Source organism: Bubalus bubalis, chromosome 9, assembly GCF_019923935.1.
Source record: "Bubalus bubalis isolate 160015118507 breed Murrah chromosome 9, NDDB_SH_1, whole genome shotgun sequence".
NCBI classification, from domain to species: Eukaryota; Metazoa; Chordata; class Mammalia; order Artiodactyla; family Bovidae; genus Bubalus; species Bubalus bubalis.
In genome coordinates this window covers 94993027-95010899 of record NC_059165.1, presented here as the reverse complement: position 1 = coordinate 95010899, position 17873 = coordinate 94993027, and the positions used below count along the sequence as shown (strand labels likewise).

At 43.7% G+C, this 17873-nt stretch overlaps 1 protein-coding gene across 4 annotated transcripts in view; it reads right to left on the bottom strand.

Moving 5' to 3' along the window:
* Positions 1-17873, bottom strand: part of INSR (insulin receptor) — a 146115-nt gene that overhangs the window by 115970 nt on the left and 12272 nt on the right. For all 4 annotated transcript variants that reach the window (XM_006046794.4, XM_006046795.4, XM_006046796.4 and 1 more), the window contains exon 2: positions 10220-10771. In XM_006046794.4, the coding sequence (XP_006046856.2) occupies positions 10220-10771 (552 nt within the window). The remainder of the gene's footprint in view (positions 1-10219; positions 10772-17873) is intronic.

Genomic DNA, 17873 nt, shown 5'->3' with positions numbered 1-17873 from the left:
GGACTGTGGGGTCCCAGCAGCAAGCCTAGCTCAGCACAGCTGTCTACTCAATATCAGTGAAAAACAACCCATCCTGATTGTAGCCCCAGGTGTAACCTCCGTGATCTCTCCACCACACCCGCAGGAAAACTTCTAGCACTCAGAGCACACGATTGCACAAGCCTCTCTTCACAGTATAAGCAGCCTCCTTACTCTCGCCCTGAAGACCTCTGTGCTTTTGTCATTGCCTTTCCATCCATCTGGAACACCCTTCCCTCTTACCCTCCAAGCATCATTTGCCACACAAACCAAATCACACCTTTTCAACCACTCCAACCTGGGATAATCTCTCTCCTTCCATGGATGCCATGGCAAGTCATCATCAATACTAGGGAAGGAAGGGGAGGCTCAAAAACAAACTCTCTAGAACTCTCTCTCTCTCTCTCTCTCTATATATATATATATATATGCAGTGTTATTTACTTACGCATTTTATCTTTGGCTTCACTGGGTCTTTGTTGCGGCACATGGGCTTTCTCTAGTTGTGGTCAGTGGGGGCTACTTTTCATTGCGGTGCACAGATCTCTCACTGAAATGGCTTTTCTTGTTGCAGAGCGTGGCCTCTAGGGTATGGGGGCTTTCGTAGTTGTGGCATTTGGGCTTAGTTGCACATGGAGTCTTCCTGGACCAGGAATCAAACCCATGTCCCCTGCATTGGCAGGTGGATTCTTAACCACCGGACCACCAAGGAAGTCCATATTCCCTAGGACGCTTGTTCTCCCCTGTTATACAAAAACCCAATCATTTCCAAAATTAAGAGTTTACTTAAAAAATTCTGATCTCAGTGATAAAGAAATTACAAAGACCACAAAACTTTTTCAGTATAGTGCTTTTAATTCTCTCCTAGGTTTTAAAACAAAAAAGAATAAATACAAATGAAACACTCCAATGGGCCTCTGTACTACATGATCTGTTGCCTTTTTTCTAATTATTATTATCAAGATCCTGTACATATTAGACTTTTCTGTTTTCTGCATGGACTGCAATGGCATAACCACAAAGGAATTTAATTTATCAACATTCTGAAGTGTTATCTAGAGAACATCATGATTTCAGGTGCCCCAGCACCAAACATGTCTAGAATCACTGGTCTGATGACTCACTTAGCGGGGGAAGGGGGGAGTCTCTCTTGCCTTGTGACATCTCCTGCTCACTGGGCTACCTTGAATGGTTAATTGGCTCCTGCCTTTTAACTCCCCAGCCACACTGAGAGCTCCTGAGGGGCAAGGATGATATTCCATTCTTTCCAGCCCCCTCATGTCAGTGCCAGCAAGGAACAGAGGGACTGCTTTGGCCTAATGCTAAGATGTCCCAACTTCCACTGAAAACAAGCATCTATCTGGAAAGGTCCTCCTCATTTTTATAAGGGGCACAGCCAAGAACAGATGATGTTACTTTTTTTTTTCTTTAAAGAGCTATACAAGTTTGGTCCATACAGCAGCCACAGGCAAGACATAAATGAATAAATGACCAAGCATGACTGTATTCCAATGAAACTTGATTTAGGGACACTGAAATGTTAATTGCAGATAACTTTCACCTCTCACAAAATACTACTCTTTAGATTTTCCCCTCAATCTTTGTATTTTTAAAATTTATTTTATTGAAGTATAGTTGATTTACAATGCTGTGTTACTTTCTGCTGTACAGCAACCTGTTTACATATACATTCTTTTTTATATTCTTTTCCTTTCTGGTTTATCACAGGATATTGAATATGGTTCCCTGTGCTGTGCAATAGGACCCTGTTGTTTATCCATCCTGTTTATGAATTTGCGTCTGCTAATCCCGAACTCCCAATTGATCACTCCCTCACCCGGCCTTGGCAACCACAAGTCTGTTTTCTATGTCTGTACCCTCAGTCTTTTTAAAGTAGAAAAAAAAACATTCTTAGCTCATGGGCCACACAAAAATACTGGAGAACTGAATTTGGCTCATGGGTTGTAGTTTGCTGACCGGTCAATGATTCTAGACCAGACAAGTCTGAGATCAAACCATTTCCCAGTAAAGTCTCCTAGAATAAGTTTCTTAATTACTATCCAAGCCTGAATGTCCCTTTCTGCAAAATGGGAATAACAACTTCTCATAGGCTACCATAAGGATTCCATGAGTCAGAGCTTGTCACACTCTTAGCACAGAGCTTAGTGCATTGTAAGTGCTCAATAAGCCTTAGCTAGTAATAAATGGTCAAAGATGTCATTGTTTATCTACATGACTGGTCCTGAGGACACAAATATAAATGCCAAGGTTCTTGTATTCAGGAGAACTCAGTCTGATGGAGGAGACAGCCAAATTAAGATGGGATGAAAAGAGACATAGAAATGGCCAGGAGGCACATGAAAAGATCCTCAACAAAAATGCAAATCAAAACTACAATGAGGTACTACCTCACATCAGTCAGAATGGCCATGATCAAAAACTCTATAAACCAATTAATGCCAAGGAGGGCATGGAGAAAAGGGAACCTTCCTATACTGTTGGTGGGAATGTAAACTGGCAGCCACTACAGTCCCTGTGTGGCTCCGATGGTAAAGAATCTGCAATGTTAGAGACCCGGATTCAATCCCTGTGTCGGGAAGATCCCCTGGAGAAGGGTATAGCTTCCCATCCCAGTATTCTTGCTTGGAGAATGCCATAGACAGAGGAGCCTGGCATGCTACAGTTCATAGGGTCACAAAGAGTCAGACATGACTAAAGCAACTGAGCATGAGCCCACACAACGGAGAAGAGTATGAAGATTTCTTTAAATACTAAAAATAGAGCTACCATATGATCTAGCAATTCCACTCCTGGGCATATATTCAGAGAAAATCATAATTCGAAAAGATACATGTCCGCAAATGTTTATAGCAGCAGTGCTTACAATAGCCAAGACATGGAAGCAATCTACATGTTCATCAACAAGAAATGGATAAATAAGGTGGTAACTTATCTACAATGGAATCTTACTCAGCCATAAAAAAGAATGTAATAATACCATTTACAGCAACATGGATGGACCTAGAGATTATCATACTGAGTGAAATGTCAGACAAATATTATATGATATTGCTTATATGTGACATCTAAAGAAAATGGTACAAATGAATCTATTTACAAAACAGAAAGAGTCACAGATAGAGAAAACAAACGATGATTACCAAAGGGGAAAGCAAGAGAGGGATAAATTGGGAGACTGGGATTAACATGTATACATTATTATATAAAAAATAGATAACTAAAAAGAATCTATTGTATAGCACAAGGAATTCTAATCAGTACTCTGTAATGACCTATAGGGGACTAGAACCTACAAAAGAATGAATATATGTATAACTGATGCACTCTGTTTTATAACAGAAACCAATACAACATTGTGAATCAACTATGCTCCATTAAAAATTAATTTGAAAAAATGATGATATGGGAAGGGTGATAGGAAAAGGCAGCCAGAATGTTGGCAGGGCCAATTCTAGGGCGTCTCCCACCCCAGATTTCTTTGTTCTCTGCAGTTCCCCCAACTTTCCACAATGAGCACAGGTAAGCCCAGTTAAGAGCTCAGATTTGGAGCCAGAATACCTGGGTTTGGGGATCAAAGCCCATCTCTACTACTTAGGAGTGATGTGACCCTGGACAAGTGGCTTCACCTCCTGGGGTTCCCACGACCTCATCTGTAAGGAGAAATTGTTGGAAGACCTTGCTGCCATATTGTAAGCAAAGCAACTTAGTGTCTGGCACAAAACAATTCACTAAGAAGGCTCTGATTATTACGATAGCAGAGGCAAAGTTAAAAAATGGAAGAAGTGGGGAAAAAGTTTCAACCTGAAGTTCAGACCTTTGCCTCAAAGCAAACCCTTCAAGAGTGACTGTGTGTGCATTTAAAAATGTAGTGTTTAATATCAACAGAGCACCTTAACCTTCAGAGAATCTGAAACACAGCATGCATACTATGTCACTTCAGTAGTGTATGACTGTGCGACCCCATGGACTGTAGCCTGCCAGGCTCCTCTGTCCATGGGATTCTCCAGGCAAGAACACTGGAGTGGGTTGCCACGCCCTCCTCCAAGGGATCTTCCCAACCCAGGGATGGAACCTGCATCTCTTGCATCTCCTGCATCAACACGTGGGTTCTTTACCACTAGCGCCCCCTGGGAAGCCCTCGGACACAAATGGAGAGACTCACCTCCCTCTGCCTCCTGCTCCTTCCTGCTTTCTTACCGATGTCTCTATGTTGCCAGCCAGTTTCCTGGTACCCAGCATGCCCCAGACTCATCCTCTCCTCTGACTGGCAGCAAGTAGCTGGTGTGGCCTCCCAGGGGAAAAAGAAATACCAGTGGGTTTGGCTAGAGCAGCTGGTCAAGCAAGTCCTGTGGTGTCTAGTCTCCAAAAGCCCAAAGCTGAGGCACCAAGTAAAGAAAGGTATTTTCCCTCTGGGGCTGTAGGTCCAAGCACCCAGTTCTCACGGTGGGTTTTCATCTGCCTGCCTCAAGACCAAAATCAGAAATGGAGCCAAGCTTTGGCAGACACTCACCCAGGGGCTGGTCTGCCCAGAGAGGCTGGTGAACTCATGGCATCTAGGAGAAGCTTCCAGAACATTCACCAAATGCCAGGTGCTGGGATAAGTGTACCCCTAGGTATCATTTCATTTAACCCCCCAAACTGCAACCCTGACAAGCAGGTGCCACAATTATTCAAACTCTTCAGATGGGGAAGCACAGGTTTAGTCCAGCTCATGTACCATGAACAGCAGGACAGGACTCTGAACAATTTCTGTAACTGTTTGAAAATGGGTCCAGTACGGCCAATCTTTGAGGTCTTTTTTTAAAACCCTTTTTATTCATCTTCTAGGTGGTAACCATTTCCTTTTTAAAAATAATTTTATTTATTTATTTATTTTTGGCTGCACTGGGTCTTCATCGCTATGTCCAGGCTCTCTCTAGTTGCCGCGAGTGGGGGCTATTCTCTAGCTGTGCCTCACGGGCTTCTCGCTGCAGCGGCTTCTTTTGTTGCAGAGCACAGGCTCTAGAGCGAGGACTCAGTAGTCGCGGCGCACAGGCTTAGTTGCTCCTCGCCAGGTGGGATCTTCCCGGACCAGGGATCGAACCCGTAGTCTCCTGCATTGGCAGGCAGATTCTTGACCACTAGATAACCAGGGAAGTCTGACTTTCAGGGTCTGAATGACCCATCCATGTCGGGGGCAGGGAGCGATTTTCTGACCTGGAAGGCTAGAGCTTCACCCCATGCTTTCACCCACAGACCCTCCCTCTTGTCACTCATCCCGCAAGTGCATTCAGTCACATGTTCAATGTCTGCATTTGCTACCAGAAGAGCCTCTCTAAGGAGACAGGAGCTGGTCACTTCTGTGTCCCCAAGGACACACGCACGACCTGGCACACAGTAGGTTCTCAATAAACACAGCTTGTGACCCAGCTTACATAGACCCCTATCCACTCCGCTCATTCAGAGTTCCTTGTATTTGACCTCCATTTGCATCTCCACCCCAAATATGTAGACAGAGTGATGGAGAGGAAGCAGCTCAAGACACACACCAGAGTGATTATCCTTTTAATTTACTTTAACCATTGAGAACCTTCTTTTCTCTCTTTGCCCAAACCATCATTGTTTGGGGACCAGGTAGAAAAGGAGCCATTGTAGAGAATGTTTAAACTGGGTCCAGAGGACAACCCAACACCTTCATCCCAGTGGTCTGTCTGTCTGGTCTGGTCTGTCTTTTTTCTTTAGAGTTAAAAATGTATTTTACAAATTCTTGGGGTTTTTTCTAGTTCTACTTGAATATATACATAAAATCATTATGAAATTAGCTATCCATTCTTCATAAATTGCAAATCTGATTTTCCAGGGATTTTCTTTTTATCAGTGTGGTACCTATGATATTTCAAAACTCCAACAAAAAATTTCCCCCTCTTTATGTCTTGAGATAGGTTAATTTGCTATCCAAAAGTATATTTTTTTCCTATCCCTGAAAGTTTCTGGTTCTTTCTAGCTTTCACAGATGCAATTATCCTAACACTTTTCATATCCTGTTTTCTAATAATCATGGATGTGAATTAATGTTAAAAAGAAGAACAAATAATGATTCACTCTGCTTAATTGATTGTCCACACACATGGGTGGGTCATTATTGCAACACAGATATCTACACTCCAGATCCTTAGTAGAAAACTAAACCTTAAACTCTTTGTTTTTGAATTACACATCTGATCTGGAGTAATGATCTTTATGGAGGACTCTCTGAAAAGGATGCAATCCGTCCTTTTCTCTAGATTTCTGGTCTGCTGACAGACCTTGGAGATTTCCAGAACCTGGCAATCATGCTAGAAAGAGGCTCAACGAGGTGTTGGAGAGGACTCCAGGGAAATTGAGGACTTGATGGTACTTTTCACAGGTTTGTATCTGTTGCCTAAGACAGGGTGGGAGGAGTATCTTCTACAGATTCATGTCAGTCTGTTTTACCTTGGAAAAATCCCACACAATGTTGGGTAAACCTTCTAAAGCCACAGCAACAAAGTAACATAAGCATTTTAAAAGCCAGAGAAGTATGCCCATGTTCATAGCAGCATTGTTCACAACAGCCAAAAGGTGGAAATGACCCAAATGTCCATTGATGAATGGATAAACAAAATGTGGTCCATTCCTACAATGGCATATTATTCAGCTCTAAAAAATAAGGAAATTCTGACACCTGCTACAACATGGATGATCTCAAGAATATTATATTCAATGAAGTAAGCCAGACATAAAAATAAAAGTGAAAAAAGAGACAAATACTGTATGATTCCACTTATATGAGATCCCCAGAGAAGTCAAATCCATAGAGACAGAGAGTAGATGGTAGGGGCAGGGCGCTGGGGGAGGGGAGGGGGAGTGAGTGTTTAATGAGGACAGAGTTCCAGTTTGGCAAGATGCAAAAGTTCTGGAGATGGATGGTGGGGATGGTTGCACAACAATTGACTGTACTTAGTGTCACTGAGCTGTGCATTTTAAACAGTTAAGATGGTAAATGTTATGTTATATATATTTTACCACAATCAAAGAAATTGAAGGGGCAAAAAGCCAGAGCTGAGTTGTACTGGATAGACAAGAGTGTAGCTTCAAATAAACAATCATTTCTTATCATCTGTGACCAGGAGAGGACAATGTCCTGGCGCCAAAAGAACTGATGCTTTCAGACTGTGTTGCTGGAGAAGACTCTTCAGAGTCCCTTGGACAGCAAGGAGATCAAACCAGTCAATCCTAATGGAAATCAACCCTGAATATTCATTGGAAGTACTGACGCTGAAGCTGAAGCTCCAATACTTTGGCTACCTTATGTGAAGAGCCAACTCATTGGAAAAGACCCTGATGCTGGGAAAGATTGAGGGCAAGAAAAAGGGGTGACAGAGGATGAGATGGCTGGATGGCATCACTGACTGGATTTGAGCAAACTCTGGGAGATAGTGGAGGACAGGAAAGGGTGGCATACTGCAGCCCATAAGGCTGCAAAGAGTCAGACACAACTTAGTGACTAACAGAGGGCCCCACCACAGGATTATGAACCAGGAGCAAACACTGATTCCATATGCCAGGACCCAGTATCTGGCACAGGTCTCAACTTCTCAGCTGCAACCTTATATGCAAAGCCACGCCTTCTCTGGTGATGAAACCCCCAGTGTAGGAAAACAAGCCTTGTTCTCCAAAGCACAAGATTAAAAACAAAACCTACTCAAAACATCTCGGACATTTTTGCAGATAATACCATCCTGGATATTTTGACTAAAATGGGTACAGAAATAAATCCACAGAGGAATGTCTTAAATTATATCTCAAGACGTGTGAGTATGGAGCAAAAATAAGAAACTGATTTTGGAGAACGGAGCATTGGGATAAAAGTGTTCACTGTTTTCTCCCAATGCCCCAGCTACTAGTAAGCTCCCCACCTCTAAACAGAGCAGGCACCCCTGCCCCCACAAAACACATACAGAGATGCTATTCTTATATCTCAGATGTGGTGCAAACTCCAGCCATCTTTTATTAGCTTTGTGGCCTTAGGCAGGTTAAAAACCTCTCTGGTCTCTAAAACAAGGATAACAGGATTCCCGTTGCAGCTGTGTGTCCTTGTAGCATGGTAGGGCCTACACAGCCTCTCCTCCCCTCACCATCAAAGAAGGTAACCCCCTTACCTCCGAATTCATCAGCATATTCACTCCCACCCAGATTATTCACCCCCATCGCCACCTCAGAAATCTCGCCACCTCAGAAATCTCCCCGTTCTATGAAATTCCAAACCCATGGGTGGTCCTCTACTTTTGCCAAGACTTTGCCCCAGTTTTGATCTTTCTTCTTGATCACAGCTTGGCTTCTCTGTGTCCCTGACCTACCGACGTTCTCAAGATTCTTCCACAACATAATAACCATTGTTCCCTCATCTGTCCACAAACCACCAGATTCTCCCTCCCCTCACTGGCCAAACTCTCAAAAAAGAGGTATCCGCTCTCTCACCTCTTGTTTTCTCCCATTCAGCATCTCCATGCATGATGATTCCTTCCTGGAACTTGAAGGAGCCCTCCCTGCTGAGTCTTTGGATTCTACTCAGGACTGACTTCTCCATAGCTGTGTGGCTTCTCCATAGCTTTGGGCTCAGGTGAGAAAACCCTCTTTTTTCCCTTCCCTTAGTTTTTGTGATACAATCGTTAAGCCACCCACTCACTTTCTCTGTCTCCATCTCATATTTGCTAATTCTTCCCAGGGAATTTCACAGCATGTGAAAGAGTCAATAAAACAATAAACAACTAACAAGTTTGTGTTGGGAACTAGCCTTCTTGGATATCAAAACATTTTAAAACTACACGGATTAGAACGGTAATAACTTCAGCACGTGGAAAGGCAGACATACTTATAGAAACTCAGAAACAAACCCCCAAATCAATGATGAAGGGGTAAATTTCTGCAACAAATGGCCTTGAGCCCCCACCTAATTATTTGGGGGAAAATGGATACCCTTGACAAATTTTTTAATGATAATACTTAAAGTTAAGATAGAAAACTTGGAGGAAAAAAACTTTCATTTTATGGATAGAAAGGGACTTTCTAAGCATAAAATAATATGAGATGCATGCAAAAATTCAGGTCTGAACTCCATAAACATTTTAAGCTTCTCTGGCAACGGACAACCAGAGTATTTTCATCACGGAACAAAAACATCTGAAAATGTAATTGGCAAAAAGTTAACAGTCTTTGCTATGAAAACCACACGCAGATTAATATTTCAAAAACCACTAAGGCACTGAAAGATAAATGGACAAAGGATATGAACAGGAAGAAAAAACCTAAATGATAAATAAACATGTTTTAAAAGGTTCAACCCTGATAGCAATCAAAGAAATGCAAATAGAAACAATGACAACACACCAGCTCCTCCCTCCAGTAAATTATGAAAGGTTTTTCAAACAACACTCCAAGCTAGCCAAGGTGTTCCCTCTCAGCCAGCGCTAGGAGGAGTGCCCGTTGGTACAACATTTCCGGAAAGCTATTTGGCAATCAATATCAAGAAACTTTGACCCAGAAATTTCACGTCTGGAAAACCAAAATCTGAAGGGGAAAAAAAAATGCTCAATAAAGCTTCCACACCAAAATGTTCAACCCTCTTTGTGAAAACAAGAAATAATTTAAATACCCAATGACAGGGAAGGTTAAGTAAATCCAGACACAACAGAGCCACTAGCGGGAAATACCCCCAGTAATTGTGGAATAAGGATGGCTGCTTTGTTTTTATCCTTTACACATTCCTTTTTCCAAATGCCTACCATGAGCAATCTTAAATCAGACAAGAAATAGATTTCCTTTCTTCGACAGCAAAATCCATACTCATCTGCTCTCTCAAGCAAGAGGAACATTCAACCAGCTAGCCCAGGTGTTGGCAAAATCCGGCCCTCCGCTTGGTTTTGTAAATAAAGTTTTATTGAAACACAGCCATGCCTGTATATGTATTGCCCATTGTTGCCAGGTGGCTGCTTCCTCAGTCCAATAGCAGGGTTGAGTAGTTGCAATAGAGACTGTATAGGCTGCAAAGTTTAAAGTTTATTTATTGTCTGAGCCTTTGCAAAACAAGGTTTGTCACCACCTGAGCTAGTGAACACTTCAGCATCTTTTTAATGAATCAAGTCACAAGAAATGGTATAGAATCCAGAGAACTCTGACATACCTTTCTGGCAGTGGCTGTGTGTCCAGCACCGCTCCACAAATTGCCCGTTGATGACAGTGGCAGGGCAGTTGGTTTTGCCCTTGGCGGTGCCTGGACAAATGTCCCCACACTCCTCATTGTCGTCTTTGTTCAGCACGATATAATTATCCTCCACGGAATCCAGGATGCGAGACCAGTCGATGGTGGCCAAGTAGCAGAGTTCATTGTTCTTCTCAATGCGGACAGACCCCCGGGTGATGTTCATCAGGTTGTAGAGGCCAAGCTCCTTCAAGTGAACCATCTCAAAGATGACCAGCGCATAATTAAAGAAGAGGCGCGAGCCTCGGATAACCGTGAGGTTGGGGAACAAGTCCTTCAGGCTCTCCAGCCCATAGACCCGGAAGAGCAGCAAGTAATCAGTGATCATGATGAGTTTGGGGAAACTGAGGTCTCGGAAGTCCTCAGGTCTCGTTTTGAACATCAACAGAATCTGCAAATGTCCTTCGATGACCGAGCAGTTGGCCAGCTCATGCAGCCGGGTGAGATTATTCCGGATATCCATACCGGGGCACACTGGAAGTGCAAACAAGCAGAGAGCAAGACAAGTGAGCAAACATCCCATGGATGGTTTATAAGAATGAGTGGCAGGGCAGCCACGTGGCCATGTGACCTGGGTCCCACGCCTGCTCAGAAGGACCTTGCCCTGGGCTTAATGTTCTTTCATTCATCTTGAAATCCTTAATCATTTTTGGGTGAGGGGGTCCCAAGATTTCATTCTGCACTGAACTCCACGACTTCTATAGCCAGCCCCCATCAGTGGTTTTCTCCGTAAAGTGTCCATGCCTAAGTAATTACTCTCAAAAGGCAAAAAACCTGAAGAGTAATAATTCCTTTGGCGGTACCTGTTTAGAAACCTTAAAACCATCACATCAAATATGATGCAAAGGAGACATTGGGATTACAGGGGGTTGAGTAATGCAGCAGGTGCAGAAGGGGAAAGGGGAGCCATCCCCAGTGAGTCAATGCGAAACATCTTCAGGAAATGGATTTATGGGGATAAAGGTGCCCACATCAGAAATGAGGCAAGGAGACCTGGCTGTGTTTTGTCAATTCTCTCATTTTCCTGACTCTCCTTCCCAACCCGCCCTCCTGGCAGGCAGCCACAGTCTAATTACCTTTTACCCAGGTGTGTCAAGGGCTTCCCAGAGAGTCTGATCTCCCCAGTACAAACACCCTGAACACCTATTCTCCTGCAGTTGGTCTCTCCCTTGCTCAGACACCCTCTATGGCTCCCCAGCGCCCTGCACTTTCCCTCTCACAGCTCTCAAGGTTCTGCCCCTCCATCCCCGGCACCATGTAAAACAGGCCTGTCCACGACTCTCCAATTACAAGAGGGCCTTCCAAACCTCCCTCCTCCCATAACATGACCTATGAAGAGAAGGGAATGAAATAATGCAGACACCCAAGCAGTGGCTGGCACACAGTAGGTGCTCAATTAATGTCAGCCATTTTCTTGTTGTTTATGTCTCCCAAATGCATCACGGTGTCACCTCTAGGCTCTGTGCTTTCATCCCCATAGACCATGGTAGGCAAATATTTTCTATAAAGGCTCAGATAGTAAATACATTCTGCTTTGCAGTCAGTCTCTGTTTAGACTGTTCCACTCTGTCGTTACAGCTCAAAAGCAGCCCAGAGACCATGAGTAGCTATGGCTGTGTTCCAATAAACCTTTATTATCAAAGCAGGCTGTGGGCTGGTGTTTTCCCTTGAGGTGGTAGTCTGGTGACCCCTGCCTTACTCTGACAAAGTCCAAAGGTACTTCTGCAACAATAGAGATATTCTACATACGTGCTGGTCATATGGAAGCCACCGGCCATTCGTGGTTGTCAAGCACTTGAAATGCGGCTTATATAAGACTGAGGAGCTGAGTATTTGATTTCACTTTAGTTAGTATGAATGGAAATAGACATGTGCACCAAGTTGCCACTGTTCTGAATACAGTAGCCCAAGTCCCTTTGGCTGTCAAAGTTCTTTACACCTCAGCTCCCTACTTTGAAATCCAGCTCATCATCCCTCAAGATCTAGTTCAGAGGCCACCTCCTCCAGGAAGGCTCCTCTGATTTCCTTTCCGCCATATACTTATTTAGATCTTTCCCTCCTCCTGTGTTCCTTATACTGGAGTTAACATTCATCAGATGTAAATCCCTTAGGCAGCCTCTCCTTGCCAAAACACACACACTCACTCAGTCAGAGGTTGGGAGACACCTTCTAGAGAACTAGGATATCAGTTCCAACACCACACACTCATGCCACCCAAGCGTCGTCTGAGGCTCCCAGCTTCAGTCACACCAACAGCATCTACACACAGAGGTCTGTCTAGACAGGTACCACACCTTGATCCCTCCCAACAGGCTCCATCTGCACCCCACAGATGAGAAAACTCTGAGAGGCAAAGCCAATCAGCCAAGGACATACAACCCACCAGTAACATTCAAGGTTGCCAGATTTAGCAAATAAAAATGAAGGACAGGGCTTCCCTGGTGGCTCAGTGGCAAAGAGTCTGCCATCTAATGCACGAGACACGGGTTCCATCCCTGGTACAGGAAGATCCCACATGCCTTGGGGCAGCTAAGCCCCTGTGCACCACAACGATTAAGCCTGGGTCTAGAGCCCAGGAACCGCAACTACTGAAGCCCGAGCACCTAGAGCCTGTGCTCTGCAACAAGGGAAGCCACTGCAATGAGAAGCCCTTCAACTGCAACTAGAGAGTAGCCCCTACTCACTGCAACTGGAGAAAAGCCCAAGAGTAATGAAGACCCAGCACAGTCATAAATTAGTTGATTAAAAATTTAGAAAAAAATGCAGACCGCCCAGTTAAATTTGAATTTCAGATAAGCAAGGAGTACTTTTTAGGTAAGTCTGTCTCATGCAATGTTTGGGACATATTTATCCTTAAAATGGAGAAGGCAATGGCACCCCACTCCAGTACTTTTGCCTGGAAAATCCCATGGGCGGAGGAGCCTGGTGGGCTGCAGTCCATGGGGTCGCTAAGAGTCGGACAAGACTCAGCTACTTCACTTTCACTTTTCACTTTCACGCATTGGAGAAGGAAATGGCAACCCACTCCAGTGTTCTTGCCTGGAGAATCCCAGGGACGGGGGAGCCTGGTGGGCTGCCATCTATGGGGTCGCACAGAGTCGGACACGACTGAAGCAACTTAGCAGCAGCAGCAGCAATATCCTTAAAAATTACTCATTGTTTATATTAAATTCAAATTTAATTTGGTGTCCTGTACTGTATCTGGCAGTGTACAGCTTAGACTTGGTCACAGGTCTGGGCTTCTCAAGCCTGAGCCTCGTAACTCTATGTTACCTGCACACACACACACACACACACACTTGTGAAATTGGTGCAGAGACAAAAACACCATCCTTTCCAAGTTGTGGGAGAAATCAGATATGAACATGCTTTCAAAGATTAACCAGCTATTGAACGTCAGGGAAATGTAAATCCAAACCACAGTGAGATACCACTTCACTCCCACCAGGATGGCTAAAATTAAAAAGACAGACAATAACAATAGTTGACACAGAAGTGGAGAAATTAAAACCCTGTACATTACTGGTGGGAATGGAAAACGGCTCAGCTGCTGTTGTGGAAAATAGTCTTGTAACCCCTCAAAAGATTAAGCAAAGAGTTACCATATAACCCAGAAACTTCATTCCTAGGTAAAATGAAAACATAGGTCCAACAAGAAATGTGTATACAAATGTTCATAGCATCATTATTTATGATAACCAGCAAGAGAGAAACAAGCCAACATTATGCATCCATGAAATGTAGCATGTCCATACAGAGGAGGATTATTCAACAATAACAGAGGAGGAAACCCTGACACCAGCTACAAAAGGGATGAACCTTGAAAACATGATGCTCAGTGAAGGAAGCCAGTCACAAAAGACCACATGTGGAATGATTCCATTTACATGAAATATCCAGAATAGGCAAATCCATAGAAAGTAGATTAGTGGTTTCAAGGGGTTCGAGAGAGGGAAATGCGGAGTGACAGATAAAGAGTATGGGATTTCTTTGGGAGGACTGATGAAAATGTTCTAAATTGATCACAGTGATGGTTGCCCAATTCTGTGAATGTACTAATGTATGAAGAACTTCTAAATGGTAAACTTTAAATAGTGAATGTACGGTTTTTAATTAGCTCTCAATAAAGTTGTTGTTTAAAAATTAAATGACTATAACTACCTGGGACAACAAAGAATTGCTTTATTTTTTAATCTCCAATGACTCCAGTGACTTGAGTTAAAGTCATTAAAGCCATAGTGGCGCTGGTGGTGGTTTAGCTGCTCAGTCGTGTCTGACTCTTGGTTACCCCACGGACTGCAGCCCACCAGGCTCCTCTGTCCATGGGATTTCCCAGGCAAGGACACTGGAGTGGGTTGCCATTTCCTTCTCCTCATTAAAGCCGTATGTGTTCCTATTAGTATAAGACAATAGAGCAATTTACTGCGGGGACAGAAAATACCCAGAGGATGTTAGAAGTGGTGCCAACAATATATGTAGGATCTTGCACTGGTTTTTAATACCTCTGGGTGGGAAACTGAAGGATGCTTCAGGTCCTCATTAAGTGGCACCTGGTTAACCATCACTCTACACACAGATAGGGAAGGACCAGGGGGATCAGGGGAGGAGGGCAATCCTGGTGACAGCTAGCACACTCACTTATGTGAAGCACTTGGTCATGTTCTGGCAGGCACGTTCTCTCTCTCTCTCTTTTTTAAATTATTTATTTAAGTTTTGGTTACATTCCGTCTTCATTGCTATGCACGGGCTTTTTCTAGTTGTGGTGAGCAGGGGCTACTCTTTAGTTGCAGTGCTCAGGCTTCTCATTGCGGTGGCTTCTATTGTTGCAGACACAGACTTAGGCTCACGGGCTCAGTAGTTGTGGCTCTGAGGCTCTAAAGCTGGGGCTCTGTAACTGTGGCACTCGGGCTCAGTTGCCCTGGGGCACGTGGAATCTTCCCAAACCAGGGATCGAACCGTATTCCCTGCACTGGCAGGCGGATTCTTATCTACTATACCACCAGGGAAGTCATCTCTTGATGAATTCTAAAACTAATCCCAGAGGAAGTAGATAAACAAAATGGTCCATACCCATTTTTGTGATGAGCAAGTCAAGATTCACACAGAATGAGTTGTAACGGGTAACTGAGGTTTCAACCCAGCAATTAAAGGCAAAGTTAATGCTGTAACTATGTTACAGTCTCTCCACCTCTGTTTTTTCAAAAACATACCTAATGAAGAAGCAGGTGAATGTGACTTAAATAAGGAAACAATGAAATAATGTCCATGGGGTGACAACACGGAGGAAACTTGCTAAAGACGGTTTTCTTCGTTCACTCCTGCAGCACCTATCTGCTGCTAAGTCTGACTCTGTGCGACCCCAGAGACAGCAGCCCACCAGGCTCCCCCGTCCCTGGGATTGTCCAGGCAAGAACACTGGAGTGGGTTGCCATTTCCTTTTCCAATGCATGAAAGTGAAAAGTGAAAGGGAAGTCGCTCAGTCGTGTCCAACTCTTAGCCACCCCATGGACTGCAGCCTACCAGGCTGAAAACCTGTTTCCACTGTTCCAGGGACTGGAAGTGCTTAAAAGAATAGGATACAGGCTGCTCTGGGTCTCAGAGACTGTAGATGCTATTAACTATTCAAATCAACTGAAGGTATAACTGAGGAGGATATCTCAGTTAGGTAGGGACAGTGTCAAAGGCTAGAAGAAATCATAAAAAAAAACAAGCTATTTGACTAAGCCTGGGACAGTCAAGGAGGGCTTCCTGGAGGAGGTGACACCAGGACTAAAACCTACACAAACAGAGCAATAAGAATTATTCTGTTCTGCCTACTTCATCGGAAGCTCAAGAGTGACAGCAAGCTACAGCTCATCGCTGTAGGTCACCAGGGTGTGTAGGGTCTAGAATAGCCTTATCTGATAGAAATATGATAGAACTTTAGATTTTCTCTAAAAAAGTAAAAAAGAAACACTGAAATTAAATATACTTAATCCAATATATCCAAAAATTTCACTTCTGCATGTAAGCAATACTAAACAAAAACAAAAACAAAAACTACAAGATTTTTTTTCACTTTATGCCTCCCAAATGCCATGTGTATTATACACTTGCAACATGTCTCAATTTAGATGCTAAATTTTGATCAGAAATACTCAATCAGGATATGCATATTCCACAAAATGAATCATTGAAAATGTAGGGTTCTTTGTATCCCTCCCAAAAACAGTTGTTCAATAACAGAATCGAGTGTTGATTTCCTGACATTTCAATCAACTAAAGTTAAACAAGACTTTATGTTTCCTTTTTTCACATTTACGTTTCAATGAATTAAAGTTTGTGGTTGTTCAGTCTAAGTCACATCCGACTGTTTTTGACCCCATGGGCTGCAGCACACTAGGCTTCCCTGTCCTCCACTATCTCCCTGAATTTTCTCAAACTCATGTCTATTGAGTCAGTGATGCCATCCAACCATCTCTTCCTCTGTTGCCCCCTTCTCCTTTTGCCTTCAATCTTTTCTAGCATCAGGGTCTTTTCCAATGAGTTGGCTCTTCGCATCAGGTGGCCAAAGTACTAGAGCTTCAGCATCAGTCCTTCCAATGAATGTTCAAGATTGATTTCCTTTAGGGTTGACTGGTTTGATCTCCTTGCAGTCTAAGGGACTCTAAAGAGTCTTCTCCAGCATCACAATTCAAAAGCATCAATTCTTCAGCACTCAGCCCTCGTCATGGCCCAACTCTCACATCTACACATCACTACGGGAAAACCATAGCTTTGACTATACAGACTATTAAAGTAAAAATCTATTTTCCCTGGCCACAATTTCAAGAGCACCATGTGGATAGTAGCCACCATATTGGATATGCAACCATAGACTATTTCCATCAAAGCAGACAGTGCTAGTCTTGGAATTGCCCTCTTGGCCAGAAGAATCTATAATTTTTCAGTTGGAGAGAAGACGGATACGAGAGCCATCTTGGAAAGTGTCCCCTCTCCCCTGGTTTTCTCGTCACCATGGAAACGGCAAATAAGTACTGAGGATCTGGGAGGGAGAGGTCTAGAAGATTCTGAAACTTCTTTACAATGCTAAGAGTTATACTTTTTGCTTTCAAGCCTGTACATTCTTCAGACATTCTTCAAATGCTCCCTGGTGGCCTCTTCCGGGGCCACACGTTCCTCTCTGCATTCTTTCCGGTCTTAACACTGCTTCTTCCAAAATTCAGGAGTCCTGGCCAACAAGTCTTGGGTTCAGGTGTCAGGCCACCACCCACACCAGTTTCAGGGCACACTAGAAACCCAACAGATCTGGGAACTTCCCTAGTGGCCTAGAGGCTAAGACTCCACACTCCCAGTCCAGGGGCCTGGGTTCCATCCCTGAACAGGGAACTAGATCCCACACACCACAACCGAGAGTTCACATGCCACAAGTAAAGATCCTGTGTGCCTCAACAAAGATGGAAGACCCTGTGTGGCACAGCTAAGAGCTGGTGCAGCCAAAAATAAATAGATAATGTTTTTAAAGAGAGACAGAGAAAGAGAAACCCAACAGATCTGCCCTCCCACTCCAGCGTGGGCACCTGCCAACAGTATGATC